This window comes from Mandrillus leucophaeus, unplaced genomic scaffold (assembly GCF_000951045.1).
Source record: "Mandrillus leucophaeus isolate KB7577 unplaced genomic scaffold, Mleu.le_1.0 Scaffold504, whole genome shotgun sequence".
NCBI lineage: Eukaryota > Metazoa > Chordata > Mammalia > Primates > Cercopithecidae > Mandrillus > Mandrillus leucophaeus.
The window spans coordinates 669,592-693,474 of NW_012105410.1; the positions used below are offsets into that span (position 1 = coordinate 669,592).

The following is a 23,883-nucleotide window of genomic DNA, read 5'->3' on the forward strand; positions in this document are numbered from 1 at the left end:
TAATCAGACCAAGGGGGAAAAGTAAGACCTACTGTTTGACTTGGCCAACCATTGAGACACGGGCAGACTCCAGATTTCGAATCTGGCCACTCTTCACACTGGGAAAGAAAAGAAGGAAGAGAGAAGGGTATTCAGTATCAACTGTATCAAATCATTGGAATCAAATAAATAATTCCACAGATTATGTGAGACCTAATAAAAAGTAGTGATCACCAGTGTTTCTTACTATAGAGATTGCCACTACTACTCACCTGGCTATATGGTTATAAGCTAGGTAGTAAAAATTAAGTAAAAACACCATAGCCATTTCAGTTCTGCAGCTATTTATCAAGAGGATACTAGGTGCCAGGCCTATATTCAAGAAGCACATAATTCAGTAGGGAGAAAAAGACACACATAATGTTAATATAACAAGGCAAGGTTCAAAGAAGGCGCTTTATCACGAATGAGGAGGTCAGAGAAAGCTCCGCAAAGGTCACAGCTAAACTGAGGAGCATAGACAACAAGTTTAACCAGAAAATAAAAGAGGTTGGTTGGAGCATTCTAGGCAGAGGGCACATTGTGAGCAAAGGTGCTATGATGTGAAAGTCGGCAAGATAATGATTTTAGAAGACTGGTTGCAAGCAGAAGCAGGGAGGAGGCAAAGGGGGAGCGTGACAGAATAGGACTGGTAGGCAGGCACCAGCTTCTCCAGGGCCTTGTGTGCTGTGCTACAGAGTTTAGGCTATCTGAATAAATTAGGCTACTCACATTTGTCCACCTAAGTACAACTAAGGGCAAAGCAAAATGACTGCATTCCCAGGGGGAACTGGAAACACTGCCTGAAGCAAGCCACCAGGAGAAAGTGTTTCTTTAAATCTCATTTCTTAGTTTAAAAAATCATTCAAAATTTTAAAGCCCCCCTCCTCAGATAATGACATTATTTCTTACTTTAATGGTAAACTGAGGCAATCAGAACTATTACCTCGTCTTTTAACTACCAACTGAATAAACAGATTCACCAATAATAATATACTCTGCCTTGATGCCTGTTTAATACATGAAATATCTCTATTCCAATGAAGGCCAACCTTGGGCACTAGTTCCCATCCCCTCTTGCCTCTGAAAAGATACTGTTTCCTTCAGTTATCCTGTCTCTCTTTTGTGTCACTTTTTTTCTCTTGTGGATGTCACAACCATACTCTACTATCCAGCCTTTAAAAACATTCCCAATGCCACATTTACTACTACCTATTACTCCATTTCTCTGCTCTCCTACATAGCAAAGCTCCTCAAAAGAGTTATCTTGCTTTCTCTACTTTGTCACCTCTCATCCTTTCCCCAACTTATATCTGATTTTTATCTCCCATTTATTTTCAGATATTTATTTTGTCAAGGTCACTTCTATCATGCCAATTCCAACAGTCATTTCTTGGTCCTCATCTTACTTGATCTCTCTGCAGCATCTGACACAGTTGTTCTCTCCCTCCTTCTACAAACACTTGCTATACTCACCTGGTTTTCCTTTTACCTCATCAACTGTGCCTCTTCAGTTTCTTTGTTGGATCTTCCTCTTCCTCCCAAGCTCTAAATATTGTGGAATATCCCAAGACTCAGTCTGGGATCTTTTTCCTATCAATATCAAGTTCCTAGGTCTTCACATTCAATCTTTCACCTTTAAATATTAACTATGTGATGACGAGTCTCCAATTTATCTCTAGTTCAGCCTCTTCTAATCTTCTAACTAGTATATACAATTGCCTACTTAACATTTCCACTTACATATGTAATAAGCATTTGAGTTTATCCAAACAAAACTGATTATCTGCCCCTTATTTGCTCCCATATCTACTTCTTTCTGTTTCTACCATTCATCCAATTGCTTGGGCTAAAAACCTAGAAGTTATCCTTAAGTCCCTTCCTGCCCTCCCCCGTCTCTCTCCCAACAGCCAATCCATAAACCAGTCCTGTCAGTTTTACCTTGAAAATACATTAAAAAATGACTCTCTTTTTTCCTCTGTTGCCATCCTAGTCTATGTTTACCATTCTTACTCTCCTATACTACAACAGTCTTCTAACCAACTTCATACCTTATTCCCCACTTCTTCTTCTATTCGATTTTCCTCAGAACAGCCAGAGTGGTGTAACCAAGATGCAAATTTGTATCTGTCTGACCTCAAAGCCCAGGTTTCCCCTAACTTTTTTGTTTTGTTTCAAGACAAGGTCTCACTTTGTTGTTAAAGCTAAAGTGCAGTAGCATCATCATAGCTCACTGTAACCTTGAACTTCTGGGCTCAAATAATCCTCCCACCTCAGCCTCCTGAGTAGCTGGGACTACAGGCACATGCCACCACACCCGGCTAATTAAAAAAAAAAATTTTTTTTTTTTTTGTAGAGACAGGGTCTCACTATGTGGCCCAGGCTGGTCTCAAACTCCTGGCCTCAAGTGATATTCCTATCTCAACCTCCAAAAGCACTGGGAGTACAGGTGTGAGCCACCACATCTGGCCTAAAGCCCAGGTTCTTAATGACTATACCCCTGCTGCCTCTCATTAGGAAACCTATGAGAGCAAAAGCAGTAATTAACTGGCTTTATATCGCAACATAAAAAAAATCTGGAATAGCCAAAATGGCCATCGGTCATAAACCTGATTCAGATATCCAGCAGAATAAAAAACAAAATTACCAAATACCTCATAGTATAACAATTTTCAGGTTCAGAAAAATCAATGACTCTCATGAAACCCAGTATCTTAACATTTAACAAACAGAACCCTTATGCTATCCTGTATCTGGCAAAAGAAACAAGACTCTACCTTAAGAGAAGGCCTACCATGATACCCAGGCTGCATGAGGTACCCTTCTTCTATATCCCCTGGCTTCCTTCGTTGTGTTGTGTTTATCCATTTCCTTGTTTGCATCCCCAGTTTTTTGATGATAGGAACTGAGCCTGATTCATCCCCCAGTTCTTAGATCAGGTACTGACACATCTTAGGCACTAGAAAAAAAAATTTACCGAATAAATTTTAAAGTTTGGAAACAGGGCCAGATGCAGTGGCTCATACCTATAATCCCATGACTTTGAGAGGCCGAGGCAGGCGGGCAGACTGCTTGAGTCCAGGAGTTCAAGACCAGCCTGGCCAACATGATAAAACCCTGTTGCTACAAAAAAAAAAAAAAAAACCCAAAAAACAAAAATTAGCTGGGCGTCGTGGTGCACATCTGTAGTCCCAGCTACTTGGGTGGCTGAGGCAGGAGGATCGCTTGAGCCCAGAATGTCAAGGCTGCAGTGAGAGCTGTAATCACGCCACAGGACGCCAGCCTGGACAACAGAGTGACACCTGGTCTCAAAAAAAAAAAAAAAAAAAAGGTATGGATAAAAGATAGATGGGCTTTAGACAACTGAGCCAACTCTAGAATAACTTTCTCACTGGTTGTTATTGTGGAAGCAGGCAGGGCACCTGAGGTACAAGCCAAGCTGGCAGCAGCTACATTCTTGATGCTGTCTGCCCAAGATAGAGAGATCTTTGATATTTCCGCAAGAACAGGAATCCTGCATCACAGCAGTGAACAGGAAGTGGTAAAAACAACTTCACCAAACACAAACATCATTCTGACAAGCCATATTCTTGCATAAGACCCTTTGTCCTAGGAAAACTCCTAGGATATATTTACCAAGTCCTAAATTTCCACTTGATATCTGATTCAGTTAACAGATATATTCTGCCTGCTAGGGCAGTCTGCCATATGCTATATGAAAGTAAAAAAGAAATACAGAATAGCTTCTTCCCTTATGATGCAGGAAGGGCATTAAGACAGACATTAATAAAAATTAATATGAGCCATATCCCTCAAGGGAGGACTGGAAAACTTAAGGGTATACAGTGCAATATAATAGAGACTTAAAGGTCTCTAGTAATTTTGCCGAAAGAGTCATCTGGGTGGTTTGGAGAACTTAAGAGAAAATGTTCTGAAGAAGGGACTGGAGATAGAGTTAGAAGAATAGGAAGGAAGATAGGATGATGAAGACATTTATCCAAAGACTGATCTCCTTGTGGGAAGGGATAGTGTTTTATTCATCTCTGAATCTTCACCTGTTAGCACAAAATAAGTGTTTAATAAATACTTTATCAAATGATTAACTGAATTAATGAATAAATTCATTCCTTTGCTTAAATGGAATTCTGACACTGATTTTTATAAAAACTACCCATTGAGTTTATTTACCCAAAATCCAAATAAACGTGAGGGAATGGAACCTATAGCCATCTTCCATTTCTCCACCATTTTATCTGAAACACAGCAAGTAAATCTAAAACCATGGAGTGTCAGAGGTGGATGAGGCCTTAGAAACCACCTAGTCTAACCTCTTACCTCAGAGGCAGAAACAGCTAGACCCAGCAGATGATCAATAATTACTAAGATTCCAGGAGGCACTACAGTGTATTGGGAAAAGAATGGGCTTCAGACAACTGAGCCAAATCTAAAATATTTTTAAATATTCAAAAAAATTCTGCTGTTTATATAATGTTTCCTCATATGTTATTACAATAAAGCATGGCAACTGAAATTCTATTCCTCGAACTTGGCGCTTGACCTAAAAAAGAAGAAAAGCTACAATCTAACATTTAGAATAAAGGCAACAGTGGCTGGGCACTGTGGCTCATGCCTGTAACCCCAACACTTTGGGAGGCTAAAGCAGGAGGATTACTTGAGGCCAGGAATTTGACTACTTGATTACTTGAGGCCAGGCTAAAGCAAGAGGATTACTTGAAGCCAGCCTGGGCAACATAGCAAGACCTCGTTTCTACAAAAAATTTAAAAATTAGCCAGGCTTGGTGGTGTGCACCTGTAGTCTTAGCAAATTGGGAGGCTGAGGTGGGAGGATTGCTTGAACCCAGGAGTTCAAGGTTGCAGTGAGCTAGGATCATGCTACTGCACTCCAGCCTGGGTGATAGAGTGAGGCCTTGTCTCCTAAATAAATAAATAAATAAGTAAATAAGCAAGCAAACAAACAAATTAATTAAATAAAGGTGACAAAGATTTGTTGGTTACCTCCATTCAATAGCATTCTCCAGAGACTTGAAGGTTTTAGGACGACCCCGTAAGAAATTCTGCATGCTATTAAGTGCATCCATAGCTGTACCTGGATGTTAAACAAAAACTGTAACCACATATTTAACTTATTCTGAGCATTTACACTCACTGAGTCAATTACTATATATCTGCTCTTGATGACAGCAGAATTTAGTGATGCTTGCAGAGAAATAAAGATGGCCCTCAATAATTTTTGCCTCTGGGGTATTCACTCCTTTATGTCATGCCCTCACACGGAAGAGGATGACTTATATTCACAAGCAGCAGTGTGACTTCTGAAGCTCGGTCAGAAAAGACATGGAAGCTTCTTTTTATATGATTAAATACAATTATGGAACACACATAGGATTGAAATAGTATGCAGTCATAAAAATATGTTAATGAAGAGTTTTTGATGACATGGAAAAACGGTTATTTTGTATAAACTTAGAAAGGATGTAAAGACAGAGGGACATATTTCAAGGTGAATGAAATCAACAATAAACTAAGACAAGGTAATAATCTACCATGGATGTCTCTTATTAAGTGAAATCCTGATTTGGTCCGTGCTAAGAAAACTCACCTTCTACAACATCAATCATGCACAGACCCAAGAGGCTTGGTACCAGGTTGGATGATGCTGTGTGGACTGCAATAGCACCACCCATGCTATGTCCAATCAGCATAATTGGAGGAGGAAGGTCCCCATACATGGCTTCAACCACATTGCCAACATCTCTGTAAAGAGAAGAAAAATATATAAGAATGCTTTCGGACAACACTATAAAAATGGTTTTCTTTCCCAGTTCCTTCCTTTGGTGTGTAACAGTGCTGGGAAACTGTAAAAGTCTATTGGGCCATCTTACAAACATACCTATGTAAACCTTCTAACATGCCCCCAGTATCAATATGTGTAGCCACACACCTAGCTCTCCTGGTAAATGGCAGGTAAAGGACTAAGAACCCAAATTACTGAATTTTCCTTTACATCACACTTTCACTGTTCCACATATGTAGTACAATTACGTAAACATATACCTTTATTTTGAACCTAAGATTCAAACTCTGGAAAAATCATTTAACTGCTCTGTTTCAATTTTCCCATCTATAAAACAAGAAAAAAAATTTATTAAGCATTATAATGTAGTAAACCTCGAGATCACAAGATGAGCCCCAGCCTCAGTTTATTTTTCACTATGTGATCTTGGATTAGTTACTTAATCTCTCAGAAACTCAGTTTCAACATTTATAAAAAAAGAGAAAAATATCACTGACTGCTCTGGATTGCTTTGAGGATTAACTGAGAGTTGAACAAAAAAACACCTCGAAAGAGTAAAATGCTTCACAAATGTTAATTATTATTTACAATTTCTCATTTGTTTGAAGGATCAACATAAATGTAAGTACAGTGCTCTGAGAAACTAGAAAGGTGTTCAGAGCTCATTTTATTGGCTTTGGTTCTAGTCTTCAATTATGAATGGATCTGTTCAACAAAGACCAATTTTAAAGCTTTGAAAATTAGAATTGAAGTATGAAGTTTGGTTTTTAATTGCATGTAGGCCTTCCTTGCTATAGCAATAGGTGGACAAGAACAGTAAGGTGTGTTTCTGGAGACCCACTGGCTCTACTGCCTTATTATAGATATATATATTTTAGGCTAGTTCTACTCCCTTCTTTTGGGAGTGGCTGGTTCAACTTCAAAAGAAAGTTTTGTCTTGCTGAGCGTCATTACATACCTTAAGCGCACTCATACAGTGTTAACCAAATATAGCAAGTGTCAATGAAGGAACACAGACTTTCATATATAATCTCTACAGTATTCATAATGGCAAAGGCAAATGTTATTAGTTCTGTAGGAATTGATTTTTAAAATCTCATACAACAATTGCAGGAGTGAATAGGGTAGCCTCGGCAATTGTAGACCATCTGAATGGGAGATAGGGAGGCCACCAAACTTTGTAAGTGAAAGCAAATGGTTTAATATTCCTTCAGACTTAAATTTAAGATTAAGACAGAAAGTGAAGCAGTTCAGGCAGTCATCCAAAGCGATAACAAATAGTTAAGATGAAAAGTCCAAGCTTCTTTGACACTAGTGCTGCTTCTATACGAACACAAAATTCTCTCCGGGAGACAAAATGATATGAAGGAAAGAAAAGAGAACTAATACTTATTCAGTGCTTCTTTTTCAGTTGTGCTATAAAACTTTCTTATAACATCACAATCCCTCAGCAGCCCTGTCTAGAAGGGTCTGTATTAATCAATTAATCTCACTGGGTCTATAAATATATTATTGCATTTCTACCAAGTAAAAAGAGCTGCATTTTCTTACTACCTCACTGAAACATATTTTCAATGTTTCAATGGGTTAACCAATTTATGCACTATTGGAACACTAAGCATGTGGGAGTTATTTATATTCTACTGCCCAAGGTCATCACCAAGTTCTGATTGCAAAAATTCAAAAAATTGCAACCTCAGGTATAAATGGTAAAGCCATCTCCCCTTGGCATAGGGTACTGTGAATTCAGAGTAATTTCATGAAGTCAAAACTATAATGCCTTTGCCCAGAGGCCACTGGAAAATATCAGGAACAAAGACTTGATACAAGTGGTCTTGGCCCAGTGCGGTGGCTCAAGCCTGTAATCTCAGCACTTTGGGAGGCCGAGGCGGGTGGATCACGAGGTCAGGAGATCGAGACCATCCTGGCTAACATGGTGAAACCCCGTCTCTACTAAAAATACAAAAAACTAGCCGGGCGTGGTGGCGGGCGCCTGTAGTCCCCGCTACTCGGAGGCTGAGGCAGGAGAATGGCGTGAACCCGGGAGGCGGAGCTTGCAGTGAGCCGAGATCGCGCCACTGCACTCCAGCCTGGGCGACACAGCGAGACTCAGTCTCAAAAAAAACAAAAAAAGCAAACAAAAAGTGGTCTTTAGAGTAAGTAACACAGAGGAAATTATTATACATACAGTTTCTAAAAAATAAAACAGGTAGTATTCCAAAGCTAATTCTGCATATTAAAATAACAGACCAGAAAAAATTATATCCTCAATTAATCTAAAACAACACTGGATATAATTTTGGGAGCAAACTTTTTTTTTAAAGAAAAGACTAAAGTTTAAAACATGTTTATATTAAATATCAACATGTAATTTCCAGAATAATTCTTGAACAATTCCAAGAAACTTTCGGTTGCTAACACACAAATAATGAGTAAAATAAAAGGATGCTATGGACGACTATCTAAGTTCAATTCTCCTTAAAATACACATTAACTGAATTGAAGGGGTTCTGCAGTATCCGCCTCATGCACAAAGGTAGAGAGGTCTGAAACACACCAACTGAACATCGTGTCTGAGCTTAGGAAAGGCATATTTACCCAGGTAGAAGGTAGTTATGATTAATCACTTGATCATCTACCACCAAGAAAAATGTATTGTTATTAAAATCAAGCAGAGCATTCAGTCAACAAGTACCTTACTTGAGGTAAGTCCTGAAAATCCAGAGAAATACAATAAAGATGAAGTAGCAAGGGTTACCTACAAATCCAGACTGTAACTGGATGTATCACAATTTTGGTGGATGCTTTTTAAAGGGCTTCTGTCATATTTTAATGCTAGGTTACTTTTCTGAGAAGCATTACTGTGTATCACAGAAACTGGAATATCAGAATGACCCAAGCTCAAATTTGGCTTTTTCACATACTTTCTTATGGCGTATTTAGGTTCCGCAGTTGATAGTAAGTATGCCTATTTTGAGATTTTTTTTTCCACAGAGTAACTGAATTCAGAAATCACATAAATGTTTGACTGCTTGGATAATTTCAGCAAGAATCCAGTTTGTTCGCCCTTTTGATTCTTGGTCATCATCTTCATCTACTGTGGATGATTTTTATTATTAAAAAAATTTTTTGGTGCCAGTTAACAACTTACTACCTTAACTCCAATTCATCCTTCATTGCCTGCTCTACAAAAACAGACGTGAGTGAGGCCTTTAAATATTTTTCCCTTGCCAGTAGGCATGATGTTAAGCTATGTTAATGGAGGGTGCTAGAGAAACACAGAACTTCCCCCAGTATCCAACTCCTGCCAATTCCTGCACAATTCCTCCTGCACAAATGGCTTCTCCAGTACTCTAGCCCTCCCCTACCCAGTGTTTTTGTAGACAAGTGCCTCTGGTGAGATACCTCCCCAAGAATAGCTTTCCCTGTACCTTAGAGGGCAGAATTCTGTCAGGTTCCAAAGGACAGATTTTCAGCAAGTTCTAACCTTCGGTAAGCCATGGTTGTGCATTCTCCAACAAGGTCTGGATCTCAACCCTGGGTGTACTCCCTCAGCCCAAGGGAGGAGTGGTTGTTCCTTATATCTGCTTTCCTATATTATTAAGAGTTTTCTTTACTTCTTACTACCAATCTCTCATTCCAATCCCCTGTTATTGTGAATAATTATTTATATTCAACTTTACTTATACAATTTACTATGTTGTTTCTCTCTCCTGATAAGCCCTAGACTGAAACATTATTATTTAGTCCATGTTTCCTTAAGGTTCTCAATTAATTCTTTAATTTCCTCTAGAATGTTAACCAAGGCATCATCATCAATTTGTCTGACTGCCTGGACACTCAGATGATGTATTTCACTTTTTTGTTAAAAGTCAAGAAACCCTTTACTTAAAAATCATTCACAAATCTTCCTAGAGGTATCACTAACAGGCTTGACTGTTTAAGGATATATTGCTCTCATATTAACAAAGGCAGTAGGAATAATTGGGGGAACAGATTCTTACCTCTCTTTTCATAGTTTTTACGGCATATGTTCATTGAGTGGAATGATACTCATACTATACACATTATTTCTTTCTCTCTCTCTCTAACAAGGACTATAGCTGAATGACCTTAAATTCAACCTACTGACTGTGTGATTTCATACAGCTATTCAACCTATATGAGCCAGTTTCCTCATCTGTAAAAGGATATGTCTGTATTACAGAGTTAATAATGAGGATTAATTTCAATAAATGATTACACAAAATAAGTTAATGATTATTAATAAATGCTTAGTTTATACTTTAATGAAAGCTGGCTGATAAAAAGTACACAAATAACACCTACTATAATAATAAAACAACTATCTCCAGGTAGACAGTAAAAAAATAATAGTATTAAAATTATTGCTACATCAGTTTGGGCTCTGAAGGAAAAAGTTTATTCTTAAATTAAAGCTGCTAAAGTAAAAGAGGGCAAGATATTTTTGGCCAAAGTGACCAAATACCTAAGAGAGTATGTATTAAAGCAGAATGGCTAGAAGAATCCTATTTATGCTCTAGGTCAGTGATTCCCAAACAACAGTCATTGAACTGGCTCCATCAGATTCCTATATAGAGCTTTATCAAAATATAAATGTCCAGACCCCACGGCTAGAAGTAGGTCTGGGGTAGGGTCAAGTCATCTGTATGTCTCGTAACTTCTCAAGTGATTCTGATGAGTGAGCACTTTTGAGAGTCACTGTATATGCTACATTCATTTTTTACTTTAGGCCCAGGGTATAACTGTCATTTTTTTAATATCATGTTCTCATCTTTCTATGACATAAGACGAAGAATATGCACAGGATACCTGAAGGAGAAACTCTCAAGGCCTCTTGCATACAACTACTTCTCCAAGCATAAGTCCATAATAGGTATCCAGATTCAATGCAATTCCATCAACAGAAGAAAACTTTCAAAAGCCTTCACAAACTAAACTGTGCCTTGAAGAATTTTCATGTGCTTTATATGATGATCATTGCATTGGACATACCAAGAAAGATGCAGGTTTCTTTCAAGATTAAATAGTAAGGAGAAACCAAAAGTAGAGGAGAGAGAACAGAAGTAAAATGTTCCTTGTGGTAATTATTCTCCAACAATCTCATCAGGAAAGTGATAAAGTTATAGTACTATTTATAATAGTGATGGGAGACAGGCAATGTGTAAGAAATATCTGGTTACTTACTTTGCCATTGTTTCTGCAGACAGATCTTCAGGATTCTTGACTTTTGTTTCACCTAAAATGAAAATAGTTTTAAAATAAAATTCCCACAGACAGGAATTATAAAAGCAGAAGAATTCTCTTTTAAAAATACCATCTTTGGACAATGGATTAAGGACTTTATAATTTTACACAATGAGTTTAGCAAAGATTTTCTACAGACAAATCTTTACAGTTATCCTAAGAAGGATAATTACAGTAGCCTAGCAAAGATTTATCCACATTCCTTATACATCAGCATAAGAATCTGGTTACTTTAAAGGACATTTTCTTAGCTTAACACATATAAAATACAAAAATAAATACTATAAATAAAACTTTAATATATATACATACACATACATTTGTAAAGACTAGAAGCTACGACTTCCTTCAAAATGCTCAAATCGAGCTGGGCACAGTGGCTCACACCTGCTATGCTAGCACTCTGGGAGGCAGAGGTGAATGAATCACTTGAGGTCAAGAGTTCGATACCAGCCTGGCCAACATGTGAAATCCTGTCGCTACTAAAAATACAAAAATTAGCTGGGCATGGTGGCGCACACCTGTAATCCCAGCTACTAGGGAGACTGAAGCAGGAGAATTGCCTGAACCCAGGAGGCAGAGGTTGCAGTGAGCTGAGATTGTGTCACTGCACTCCAGCCTGGGTGACAGAATGAGACTCCATCTCCAAAAAAAAAAAGAAAAGAAAAGAAAAAAAAAGCCCAAATGGAATAGACAAGGTAATTTTATGGCCATGTTGAAATTTCTAATAGTTACGACTATTCAAAGGGGCTTGATGACTATAATCCAGTAAATGGCTAATTAAGAACTTTACTCACCATGACTTCGCAGATCCAAAGCCACAATCCTACACTGAACTCTACTAATAATCGCTGCCTAGGAGAAAAACGAAAAGGAAAAGTAGTTAAGACACATCTAGGATAACAAATTTTGCCCAATTCCCAATGATAACTTTGTAAAATGAACTACCATCAGAATTCAAAGGACCCAAGAGAATCAAAAGACTTTCTACTTTTAAGCAAAATGAAAGAATGATGATTTTCTACTAGTTTTGGCATATACTATGGTTCTGTCCCAACTTCAAAATATGGCTTTCTCTACTTAAATCCCTCTTTCAATCTTAATTCTTCCTATCCTTTCTTGACACACACAGTTAAGAGCCTTTAGACAATGACCCTCTGAGCTCTGGTTTTCATCTATATTCTTTGGATATCTTTTCCTTACTCTGGAGAGAGAATCCCTTAAATAAGGATGGTGAGTCAGTTTATATCTTGGCTCAGGACATCACAGAAACATGACATTCAAATCATGAAATTTGCTGAAAGTAGAAGTCACGGAAGAGTCTTCTTAAGATTCACTTAAGACAGATACTGTAGAACATACAAGTTTGTGTTCCTGTTAAAAATGTATTGAAAAAGAAATCATAATATCATGGGGGAGGTACAATTTTAGAGGTTGAAAGAAATCTAAAATAATTGGGGACCTTCTTCCTCAACTAAATTGGATTCTTTGACAATAATATATCACAATTAGGGCTACCAAATGTCAACAAATTTTAACTTTTAAAAATAAAATAAGAGAACTGTCTAGTCTAACCATCACATTTTATGAATGAGAAAACTGAGGCCAAGAGAAAGAAAATTATTTGCCCAGGGTCACATAACAAATAAAAAGTAAAAACAGAACTAGACCCAAGGTAAGTTACCAATATAAAAGTAAAAGTTAATCACAAAACAAGTCAGATTAAGTCATATTTTTAAAATCCCATAGAAAATCAAGTCTGATTCTATTCCTATTACTCTAACGAATACCGTTTAAAGACAACAATGGAATGAAATTCTACTATACTTTGCTGTTTGTTCCTGAAAGCTATTTGCTAATTTACAGGAGTTATTTAGTGACAGTAAAGCCTTCAATGACAAAAACAAATCCATATGTTAGAAATAAAATTAAGTGGCAAAGATAGTATTAATTTGCTTGATTTCTGTAGATAATAGAACCAGGTTTATAAAACATAAACAAAATATATATTTGAAATTCTAGGCTTTAACTTGAAAGCAATGATTTACAATCATAGGTGCCTGTCAGAAAATCCCTACAAATATTAAAAACAAAATTTTCATTTATTTATTTAACAAATCTTTCTAATAAAAATCTGGCACCAATGGAGTAATGGAGTTACAGGAGGGAAAAATACTGGCAATACTCCTGCTCTCATGGTATCTACATTCTACTATGGTGGAGGAAGACTAGAAAAAAATAAACGAGCAAAGTAAATTCACAGACTAACACTTGCTTTAAAGATAATAAAAAAGTGTCAGAGCAGATCTATGGTAGCTACTCCAGATCTTGCCACAAATAGTACAACTCTGCTACTTCTGAAATGGATGAGTGGAAAGCAGCTATTTAAGAACTAGACTTAACCAACCATTTTCTCACTAGAATATTATGGTGTTTAGCAGTAACTGCAACAATAGCAGTAGCAGCTAATGTCTACTAAATCTATGTGCCAGTCAGCAATCTAAATGCTTCAAATGAATTACCTAACTTTCTCCTCACAACTCTTTACTACTTAGACATAATTTTCAGCATTTTACAGATGAGGGCATTTTACAGAGAGATTACATAACTTGCCCAAGGCTAAATAACTAATAAGTGACAGAGACAATTTTCAAATCCAAGCTGCCTGGTTCCAGGTGGTTTTCAACCCTGGCTACATAACAGAATCACCTAAATACTACCGCCCAGGTACAAACCCACCAGAAATTCTGATTCAAGTGAACTGGGTTAGGGGCCAAAGTTATTTACACATTTTAGACTTCTCCAGGTGATTCTAATGTATACCCAAAATGAAGGCCTACTATCCTAACCCTAGACTAAAGAACAAGAGACAAGACTGGAAGATGTGGGTAGTAATAACATGCTTCTGTATCACTTCATAATCCCACCAGATTATCTCAGATAATCTCATATTATCTTCTTAAGAAGTTGGCTGGGAAAATACTAGTACAGTTTTTTTGGCTGACAAAACAGGTTCTTAGAGGTTTATCAAGTATTGGTGAAAGTATGGAGAAACAGGTATCCCCACAAATACATGATATCCTCAAACTTAATTTTGGCCAATTTGATAAGTGAAAAGTGGTATTGTTTTTTAAAAAATTTTGTGGGTACATAGTAAGGGTATATATTTGTGGGGTACATTAGATATTCTGATACAGGCAAACAATGTACAACCATCACATCAGGCAAATGAGGCAGACATCACTTTAAACATTTATCCTTTCTTTGTGTTCAAAACAATCTAATTATATCCTTTTAGCTATTTTAAAATACACAGTAAACTACTGTTGACTGTAGTCACCCTGTTGTGCCATCAAATACAAGATCTTATTCATTCTATTTAAATATTTTTGTACTCATTAACCATCCCCAATTGTCCTCCACCTCCCACCTCCCTCTCCTTATCCATTATTCCCAGCCTCTGGCAACCATCCTTCTACTCTCCATCTCCATGAGTTCAATTGTTTCCATTTTTAGCTCCCATAAATAAGCGAGAACATGCGAATTTTTTCTGTGCCTGGCATATTTCACTTACCATAATGACCTCCAGTTCCATCCATGTTGTTGCAAATGACAGGGATCTCATTCTTTTTTATGGCCAAATAGTACTCCTTTGTGTATATGTACCATATTTTCTTTATCCATTCATCTACTGATAGACACTGGTTGCTTCCAAATCTTGGCTATCGTGAACAGTGCTGTAATAAACACGGGAGTGTAGTATATCTTCAATGTACTGATTTCCCTTCCTTTGGCTATATATGCAGTAGTGGGATTGCTGCATTATATGGTAGTTCTATTTTTAGGGTTTTTTTTTTTTTTTTTTTGAATCTACAAACTGTTCTCCATAGTGGCTTTACTAATTTACATTCTCACCAACAGTGTATGAGGGTTTCCTTTTCTCCACATCCTCACCAGCATTTGTTATTGCCTGTCTTTTGCATAAAAGCCATTTTAACTGGGGTGAGATGATACCTCATTATAGTTTTCATTTGCATTTCTCTGGTGATCAGTGATGTTGAGCACCTTTTCATATGCTTGTCTGCCATATGAATATATTCCTTTGAGAAATGTCTATTCAGATCTTTTGCCCATTTTAAAATTGGATTTTTTCCTATAGAGTTGTTGAGCTCCTTATATATTCTGGTTATTAATCCCTTGTCAAATGGATAGTTTGCAAATATTTTCTCCCATTCTGTGGGTTGTTTCTTCACTTTGTTGTTTCCTTTGCTGTGCAGAAGCCTTTTAACTTGACATGATCCCATCTGTCCATTTTTGCTTTAGCTACCTGTGCTTGTTGGTTATTACTCAAAAAATCTTTCCACAGTCCAATGTCCTGGAGAGTTTTCTCAATGTTTTGTTTTAGTACTTTCATAGTTTGAGGTCTTAAATTTGAGTATTTAACTCATTTTTAGTTGATTTTTGTATATGGCAAGAGATAGGGGTTTCGTTTCATTCTTCTGTATATGGATATCCAGTTTTCCCAGCACCATTTATTAAAGAAACTGTCCTTGCCCCAACGTATGTTCTTAGCACCTCTGTTGAAAATGAGTTCACTGTAGATGTATGGATTTGTTTCTGGGTTCTCGATTCTGTTCCATCGGTCTATGTATCTGTTTTTATGGCAGTACCATGCTGTTTTGGTTGTTATAACTCTGTGGTATAATCTGAAGTCAGGTAATGTTATTTCTCCAGTTTTGTTCTTTTCTATCAGGATAGCTTTGGCTATTCTGGGTCTTTTGTAGTTCCATGTAAGTTTCAGAATTGTTTCATTTTTGTGAAGAATATCATTGGTATTTTTGATAGGGATTGTGTTGCATCTGTAGATTGTTTTGGGTGTTATGGACATTTTAACAATGTTGATTCTTCCAATCCACGAACATGGAATATCTTACCCTTTTTTGTGTCCTCTTTAATTTCTTTCATCAGTGTTTTATACATTTCATTGTATTTCACTTCTTTGGTTAATTCCTAGGTATTTTATTTGTATCTACTGTAAATAGGGTTACTTTCTTGATTTTTCAGATTGTTCACTGTTGGCATATAAAAACACTACTAATTTTTGTACATCAATTTTTTATCCTGTAACTTTATTAAATTGATTAGTTCTAACAGTTTTTTGGTGGAGTCTTTAGGATTTTCTAAATATAAGTTCATATCATCTGCAAAATAGGATAATTTACTTTTTCCTTTCCAATTTGGATGCCCCTTCTTTCTTTCTCTTGTTTGATTGCTCTAGTTAAGACTTCCAGGACTGTGCTGAATAACAGTGATGAAAGTGAGTATCCTTGCCATTTTCCAGATCTCAGAAGAAAGCTTTCAACTTTTCATTTATCATCCTTTTAGTATGATACAAGCTGCAGGTCTATTGTATATGGCTTTTATTGTGTTACATTCCTTCTATACCCAGTTTAAGTTTTTTGTTTTTTGTTTTTTTAAATCACGAAAGGATGTTGAATTTTATCAAATGCTTTTCCAGCATCAATGTTCATATGGTTTGAAATGTTCATATGGTTTTTGTCCTTCATTCTGTTGATATGATGTATCACATTGATTGATTTGCATATGCTGAACCATCCTCGCATCCCAGGATAAATCCCACTTGATCATAACGAATAATCTTTTTCTTTTTTTTTTTTTTTTGAGAAGGAGCCTTGCTCTGTCACCCAGGATAGAGGGCAGTGGTATGATCCTGGCTTCCTGCAACCTCCATTTCCCAAGTTCAGGCAATCCTCCCACCTCTGCCTCTTGAGTAGCTGGAATTAGAAGTGTGCACCACCATGCCTGGCTAATTTTTGTATTTTTAGAAGAGACAGGGTTTCACCATGTTGGCCAGGCTGATCTTGAACTCCTGACCTCAAGTGATCCACCTGCCTCAGCCTCCCAAAGTGCTGGGATTACAGACACGAACCACTGTGCCCAGCCTGAATAATCTTTGTAATGTGTTGTTGAATTTGGTTTGCTAGTATTTTGCTGATGATTTCTGCATCAATGTTCAGCAGGAATATTGGCCTGTAGTTTTTGTTTTTGTCTGTCTGGTTTTGGTATTAGGGTAACTAGCCTCGTAGAAGGAGTCTGGAAGTATTTCCTCCTCCTCTATTTTTCGGAATAGTTTGAGTAGGACTGGTGTTATTTCTTTTTTAAATGTTTGGTAAAATTCAGCAGTGAGGCCATCAGGCCCCATTTTTTCTTTACTAGGAGATTTTTATTACAGCTTGGATTTCATTATTTGTTATTTGTCTGTTCAGGTTTTGGATTTCTTCATGGTTCAACCTTCATAGGATGTATCTGTCTAGAAATTTATCCATTTCTTCTAGATTTTCCAACTTATTGGCATATAGTTGCTCATAGTATCCTCTAGTAATCCTTTGAATTTCTGTGGTATCAGGTGTAAGGTCTCCTTTTTCATCTGATTTTATTTATTTGAGTCTTCTTTCTTTTTTTTCAGTCTAGCTAAAGGTTTGTCAATTTTATGTTTTCAAAAAACAACTTTTTATTTTGTTGATCTTTTTTACTTTTTTGTTTTGATTTCATTTATTTCTGCTCTGACCTTTATTATTTCTTGTCTCCTGCTAATTTTGGGTTTGGTTTGCTCTTGCTCTTCTAATTCTTTAGGATGCATCGTTGGATTGGTTATTTGAGGGTTTTCTACATTCTTGATGTAGGCTCTTAAATACACTTTCCTCTTAGTATGGCTTTCACTGTATCTCACAGGCTTTGGTATGTTGTGTTTCCATTATCATTTGTCGCAAGAAATTTTAAAATTTCCATCTTAATTTCATTGACGAACTGGTCATTTAGGAGCATACTGTTTATTTTCCATGTGTTTGTATAGTATCCAAAATTCCTCCTCTTACTGATTACTAGTTTTATTCCATTGTGGTCAGAAAATATACTTGATATAATTTCAATTTTTTGAAAGTTATCCAAGACTTGTTTTATGGCCTAACATGGTCCATCCTTGAGAACGATCCATGTGTTGAGGAGAAGAATGTGTATTCTGCAGCTGATGGATGAAGTGTTCTGTAGGTAACTATTAGGTCCATTTGACATATAGTGCAGATTACGTAAATTTTTTTTGTTGATCTTCTATCTCGATTATCCAGTGCTGAAAGTGGGGTATTGAAGTCTCCAGCTCTTATTGTATTGAGGTCCATCTCTCCTTCTTTAGCTCTAATATTTGCTTTACCTATTTGGGTATTCCAGTGTTGGGTGCATATATATGTATAACTTATATCCTCTTGCTGAATTGACCCCCTTATCATTATATAATGACCTTTGCCTCTTTTTATAGTTTTTGTCTTGAAATCTATTTTGTCTGATATACATATAGCTACTCCCGCTCTTTTTTAGTTTGCATCAGCATGGAATATCTTTGTCCCTCACTTTATTTTCAGTTTATATGTGTCGTTATAGATAAAGAGTGCTTCTAGTAGGCAAAATGTCAGTGGGCCTTGTTTTTGTATCCATTCAACCACTCCATGTCTTTTGATTGGAGAGTTTAGTCCATTTACATTCAACATTATTATTAATAAGGACTTATTCCTGTGACTTTGTTTTCTGGTTGTTTTGTGGTCTTCTCTGCCTTCTTTCCTGTCTTCCTTTACTGCAGGTGTTTTTCTCTGGTGGTATGTTTAAATATCTTGCTTTTTAATTTTTTGTGTATCTGTTGTATGTTTTTGGCTTGAGTTTGCTTGCAAATAGTATCATAACCCATTACTGTAAAGTGGTGACAATTTAAAACTGATTTCATAAACAAACAAGCATAGAGAAAACCAATACAAACTCTACATTTTAACTTCAGCACTCCACTTTTCAATGTTTGTTGTCTCTACTTCTTTTCTGTTTTCTTTTTTAAGACAGGGTCTCACACTGTTGCCTAGGCTGGAGTGCAGTAGTATGATCTCAGCTCATTACAACCACTGCCTCCCAGCTCAAGCAATCCTCCCACCTCAGCCTCCCAAGTAGCTGGGTCTACAGGCACACACCACTACACTTGGTCAATTTTTTGCTTTTTTTTTGTAGAGATGCAGTCTCACTGTGTTGTCCAGGCTGGTCTCAAATTCCTGGACTCAAGCAATCTGTCCACTTTGGCCACCCAAAGTGCTGGGATTACAGGTGTAAGCCACCATGCCCAACCTGTTTTTAGCTATTGTTTCTATTTATATATTATTGTGCCGTTTATGTCTTGAAAAGTTGTCATAGTTAATATTTTTGATTGGTTCCTCTTTTAGTCTTTCTACTCAAGATATGGGTAGTTTATACACAACAATTACAATGTTATTCTGTGTACTGATCAATGAGTTTTGCACCTTCAGATGATTTCTTAGTGTTCATTAATGTCTTTTTGTTTCAGATTAAAGTCCTTTTCTTTCAGATAAAAGAACTACCTTTAGCATTTCTTGTAAGTCTGGTGTTGATGAAATCCTCCAGCTTTTGTGTGTCTGGGAAAGTCTTTTCATGTTTGAAGGATATTTTGACTGGATACGCTATTTTAGTGTGAAAGTTTTTTGTTTTTTGTTTTTTTTTTCCCCAGGATTTTAAATATGTTATGCCACTCTCTCCTGGCCTGTAAGGTTTTCACTGAGAAGTCTGCTTCCAGATGCACTGGAGCTCCATTGTATATTATTTGTTTCTTTTCTCTTTCTGCTTTTAGAATTCTTTCTCTATCTTTGACCTTTGGGAGTTTGATTATTAAATGCCTTGAGAGTCTTATTTGGGTTAAATCTGCTTCGTGTTGTATAACCTTCTGGTATTTGAATACTGATATGTTTCTCTAGGTTTGGGAAGTTCTGTTATTAACTCTTTGAATAAATTTTCTATGCCAATCTCTCTCTCTACCTCATCTTTAAGACCAGTAACTCTTAAATTTGCCCTTTTGAGGCTATTTTCTATTGTTGGTGTGCTGCATTTTTATTTTATTCTTTTTATTTTGTCTCCTTTGTGTATTTTCAAATAACCTGTCTTCAAGCTCACTAATTCTTACTTCTGCCTCATCAACTATGTTGAGACTGACACATTCTTTGTTACATCAACTGCATTTTTCAACTCCAGAATTTCTGTTCTTTTTAATTATTTCAATTGCTTTGTTAAATTTACCTGATAAATTTTCTGAATTCCTTTTCTGTTATCTCGAATTTTGTTGAGTTTCCTCAAAATAGCTATTTTGAATTCTGTCTGAAAGGTCACATATCTCTGTCTCTCTGGGATTGGTCCCTGGTGCCTTAGTTCATGTGGTGAAGTTATATTTTCCTAGACAGTCTTGATGTTTGTAAATGTTGATCAGTGATTAGGCATTGAAGAGTTAGGTATTTATTGTATGTTTGTACCCATTCTTCCTGCGAAAGCTTTCCAGGTATTCAAAGAAACTTGGGCATTGTGATCTAAGTTTTTGGTCACTGAAGCCACATCTGCATTAGGGGGCACCCCAAACCCCTAGCTCTTGCAGACTCACAGAGGTATTATTTTGATGGTGTTGGATAAGATCTGGAAGAATTCTCTGGATTACCAGGCAGAGATTCTTACTCTCTTCCTTCATTTTCTCCCAAATGAATGGGGTACCTCTCTGTGCTGAGTTTCCTGGAGCTCAGGGTGGAGTGACACAAGTACCCCTGTGGCCACCAGCACTAGTACTGTGCTGGGTCAGACCTGAAGCCATCACAGCACTGGGACTCACCCAAGGCCTACAGTAACCACTGCCTGGCTATGTATGTTCACTCAAGGCCCTAGAGCTCCATAATCAGCTGGTGGCAAAGCCAGCCAGGCTTCTGTCCTTCCCTTCAGGTCAGTGGGTTGCCCCTTGGTTCCAGGTGAGTCCAGAGATGCCATCCAGGAGTTAGGGCTTAGAGCTGAAAACCTTAGGAATCTACCTGGTGCTCTATTATACTGCAGCTGAGCTGGCATCTAAGTCACAAGACAAAGTCCTTCCTACTCTTCCCTACCCTTTCCACAAGCATAGTCTTTCCCTATGGCTACCACTACCCCAGACCCATGTCAAGTACTGCCTGGCTACCACCAGTGTTTATTCATGGCGTAAGAGCTCTTCAGTCACCTTATGGTGAATGCTGACAGGCCTGGGACTGGCTCTTCAGGGCAGTGGGCTCCCCTCTGGCCCAGGGTAGGTCCAGAAATGCGGTCCGAGATCTACCCCACTGGTAACTAACTGCAACATGAAATCTTCTTTACCCTTCCCTCTCCTTTTCTCAATCATAAAGAGTCCTTCCTTATAGCCACCACAGCTGGGACTGTGTTGGGTCATACCTGAAGCCAGCACATCTCTGAGTGTTACCTCAGGACCACAGCAAGTACTGTCTGAATACCGTTGCTGATTATTCAGGACCCAGGGGCTCTTTCGTCAACAGGTGATGAATCCTGCCAGGACTGGGTGTTCCCTTCTAGCTCAGTATGTGTCATGCTGTCTGGGAATTAGGGCCTGGAATCGGCCTTGGTACTCTGCCTGGTGCCTTATCCTACTATAGCTGAGCTGGTATCCAAGTTGCAAAACAAACTCCTTTTTACTCTTTCCTCTCCTCTTTTCAAGCAGAAGGAAGGAGTCTCTCCCAGAGCTGCAAGCTGCTCCGAGACCTGAGGTTGGGGGAGGGATGGCGCAAGCACTGCCCCGGCTGCCCCTGGTGTCTCACAAGGTTATGTGCTGCTCAAGTCCACTGGCTCCAAGACCAGCACAGCACCAGGACTTGCCCAGGAACTGCAGTCCTTGTGGCCTAGTCTGCTTTTCAAGTTTATTTAGGACCCCAGAACCCTTTAGCTTGAGTGGAAAGGCTTTCCAGAACTCAAATTCAGAACACTGGAATGGGTAATTCCCCTCTGGCTAAGGCTGGTCTAAATCCTCCCTCTGTGGAAACTGACTGAGCCCTGCCCAGTGTTGCTTTCTGCTGTGACAGGGCAGCACTGAGTTCCAATGCAAAGTCACACAATCACTGTGCTCTCCCTCTCCCAAGCACATAGATTCTCTCTCCATTCCATGCAACCACTGCCAGCGGATGGGGAAGGGGTGGTGTCAGTAATTCAAGACTGTCTTTTCTATCCTCTTCAGTGTCTCTTTAAGTGATATGAAGACAGATCTAGGTACTGTAATCATTCACCTGATTTTTGGTTCTTATGAAGGTGATTTTTTATGTGAACATTTGTTCAATTTGGTGTTCCTGTGGGGAAGATGATAAGTGTAGGCTTCTATTTCAACATCTTGCTCTGCTGCCCCTCTCAAAAGTGTTATTCTTTTATTTTACTTTATATTTTGCTAATAGTAAGGTAGTCCCATTTTTATAAGTTTATCCATTATCTATAGTTCTTCTGTGAACTAACACTTATCTCTTGCCCATTTTTCTTGTGGATTATCTTTTTTCTTACTGCTTTGTAGTTTTTTCTTCTTTTTAATATAATGAAAATATTAACCCTTTGCTTATAGTTTGTATTGCACATATATGAAATATTTTTTATCTAACACATAGCTTGTGTTTTAACTTTAAGGTATTTTGTCTAGAAGTTTTTGTTTTGGTAAAGTCAAATTAATCTTTTATTTATGGCTTTTACTTCTTTTGGCTAAGTTTAAGAAGGCCTGCCTTAAGGTTGTATCTGAATTTTCTTAAGATTTGTTTTTTAAATTCAGCCCTTTAATCCATTTGTATTGTCATTTTCATTGTGTATTAAATTCCTTTTTATACGTGGGCTTATTTCTTTATTCTTTCTGCCAATACCGGACTATTAACTGATAGACTTATGTTTTGATATCTGAAAGACTAGATTGCTCTTTTTCTTGCTCTTTTTCAAAATTATCTTGGTTATTCCTAGGCATTTATTACTCTGCGTGAATTTCAGTTTGTTTAATTAACTCTTGTGAAAAAATCCCACTGGGATCTTAGCCAGTTTGGCTAGATTCATACAGGAACATAACTTATTTCCCTATTCAGATTTTCCTTTAAATTCTTCTGTGACATTTTATTTTCTTCATAAATGTCTTACATTTAAAAAATAAAGTCTATTCCCAAGTATTTTATATTTTGTTGCTTTTATGAATAGGATCACTTTTCCTATTACATTTCCAGATCTGCTAAGTGCTAATTTTAGAAAAAACAGATTTTTAAACATCACCTTTGTAAACTACTGCTTAACCAGTAGTTTGTCAGTTGATATTCTTGATTTTCTAGAGAGAGAATATCTTCACATAATAACTGTTCTAGCAATTTTTTTCAAATCTTTAAAACTTGTCTTTATTGTATTGACTAGAAACTCCAATATAACACTGAAAATTGCACCCTTACTGTCTTAGTCCATTTATGCTGCTATAAAGAAATATCTGAGCCTGAGTAATTTATTTTTTTTATTTTATTTATTTGTTTTTTATTATACTTTAAGTTCTAGGGTACATGTGCACAACGTGCAGGTTTGTTACATATGTATACTTGTGCCATGTTGGCTGTCTCTTATACACATCTAGATGTGTATAAGAGACAGGTGTATATGTGCCACATTTTCTTAATCCAGTCTGTCACTGATGGACATCTGGGTTGATTCCAAGTCTTTGCTATTGTGATAGTGCTGCAATAAACATACGTGTGCATGTGTCTTTAGAGCAGCATGATTTATAATCCTTTGGGTATATACCCAGTAATGCGAGGGCTGGGTCATATGGTATTTCTAGTTCTAGATCCTTGAAGAATCGCCATACTGTTTTCCACAATGGTTCAACCAGTTTACAATCCCACCAACAGTGTAAAAGTGTTCCT

At 37.4% G+C, this 23,883-nt stretch overlaps 1 protein-coding gene across 2 annotated transcripts in view; it reads right to left on the bottom strand.

Annotated features, from left to right (window-relative positions):
- The window catches only part of PPME1 (protein phosphatase methylesterase 1), an 80,907-nt gene that overhangs the window by 18,047 nt on the left and 38,977 nt on the right, over positions 1 to 23,883 (bottom strand). For both annotated transcript variants that reach the window (XM_011996187.1, XM_011996186.1), the window contains exons 4-8: positions 11,899 to 11,956; positions 11,042 to 11,093; positions 5,639 to 5,793; positions 5,035 to 5,125; positions 33 to 98 (exon numbers count right to left, since the gene is read on the bottom strand). In XM_011996187.1, the coding sequence (XP_011851577.1) occupies positions 33 to 98; positions 5,035 to 5,125; positions 5,639 to 5,793; positions 11,042 to 11,093; positions 11,899 to 11,956 (422 nt within the window). The remainder of the gene's footprint in view (positions 1 to 32; positions 99 to 5,034; positions 5,126 to 5,638; positions 5,794 to 11,041; positions 11,094 to 11,898; positions 11,957 to 23,883) is intronic.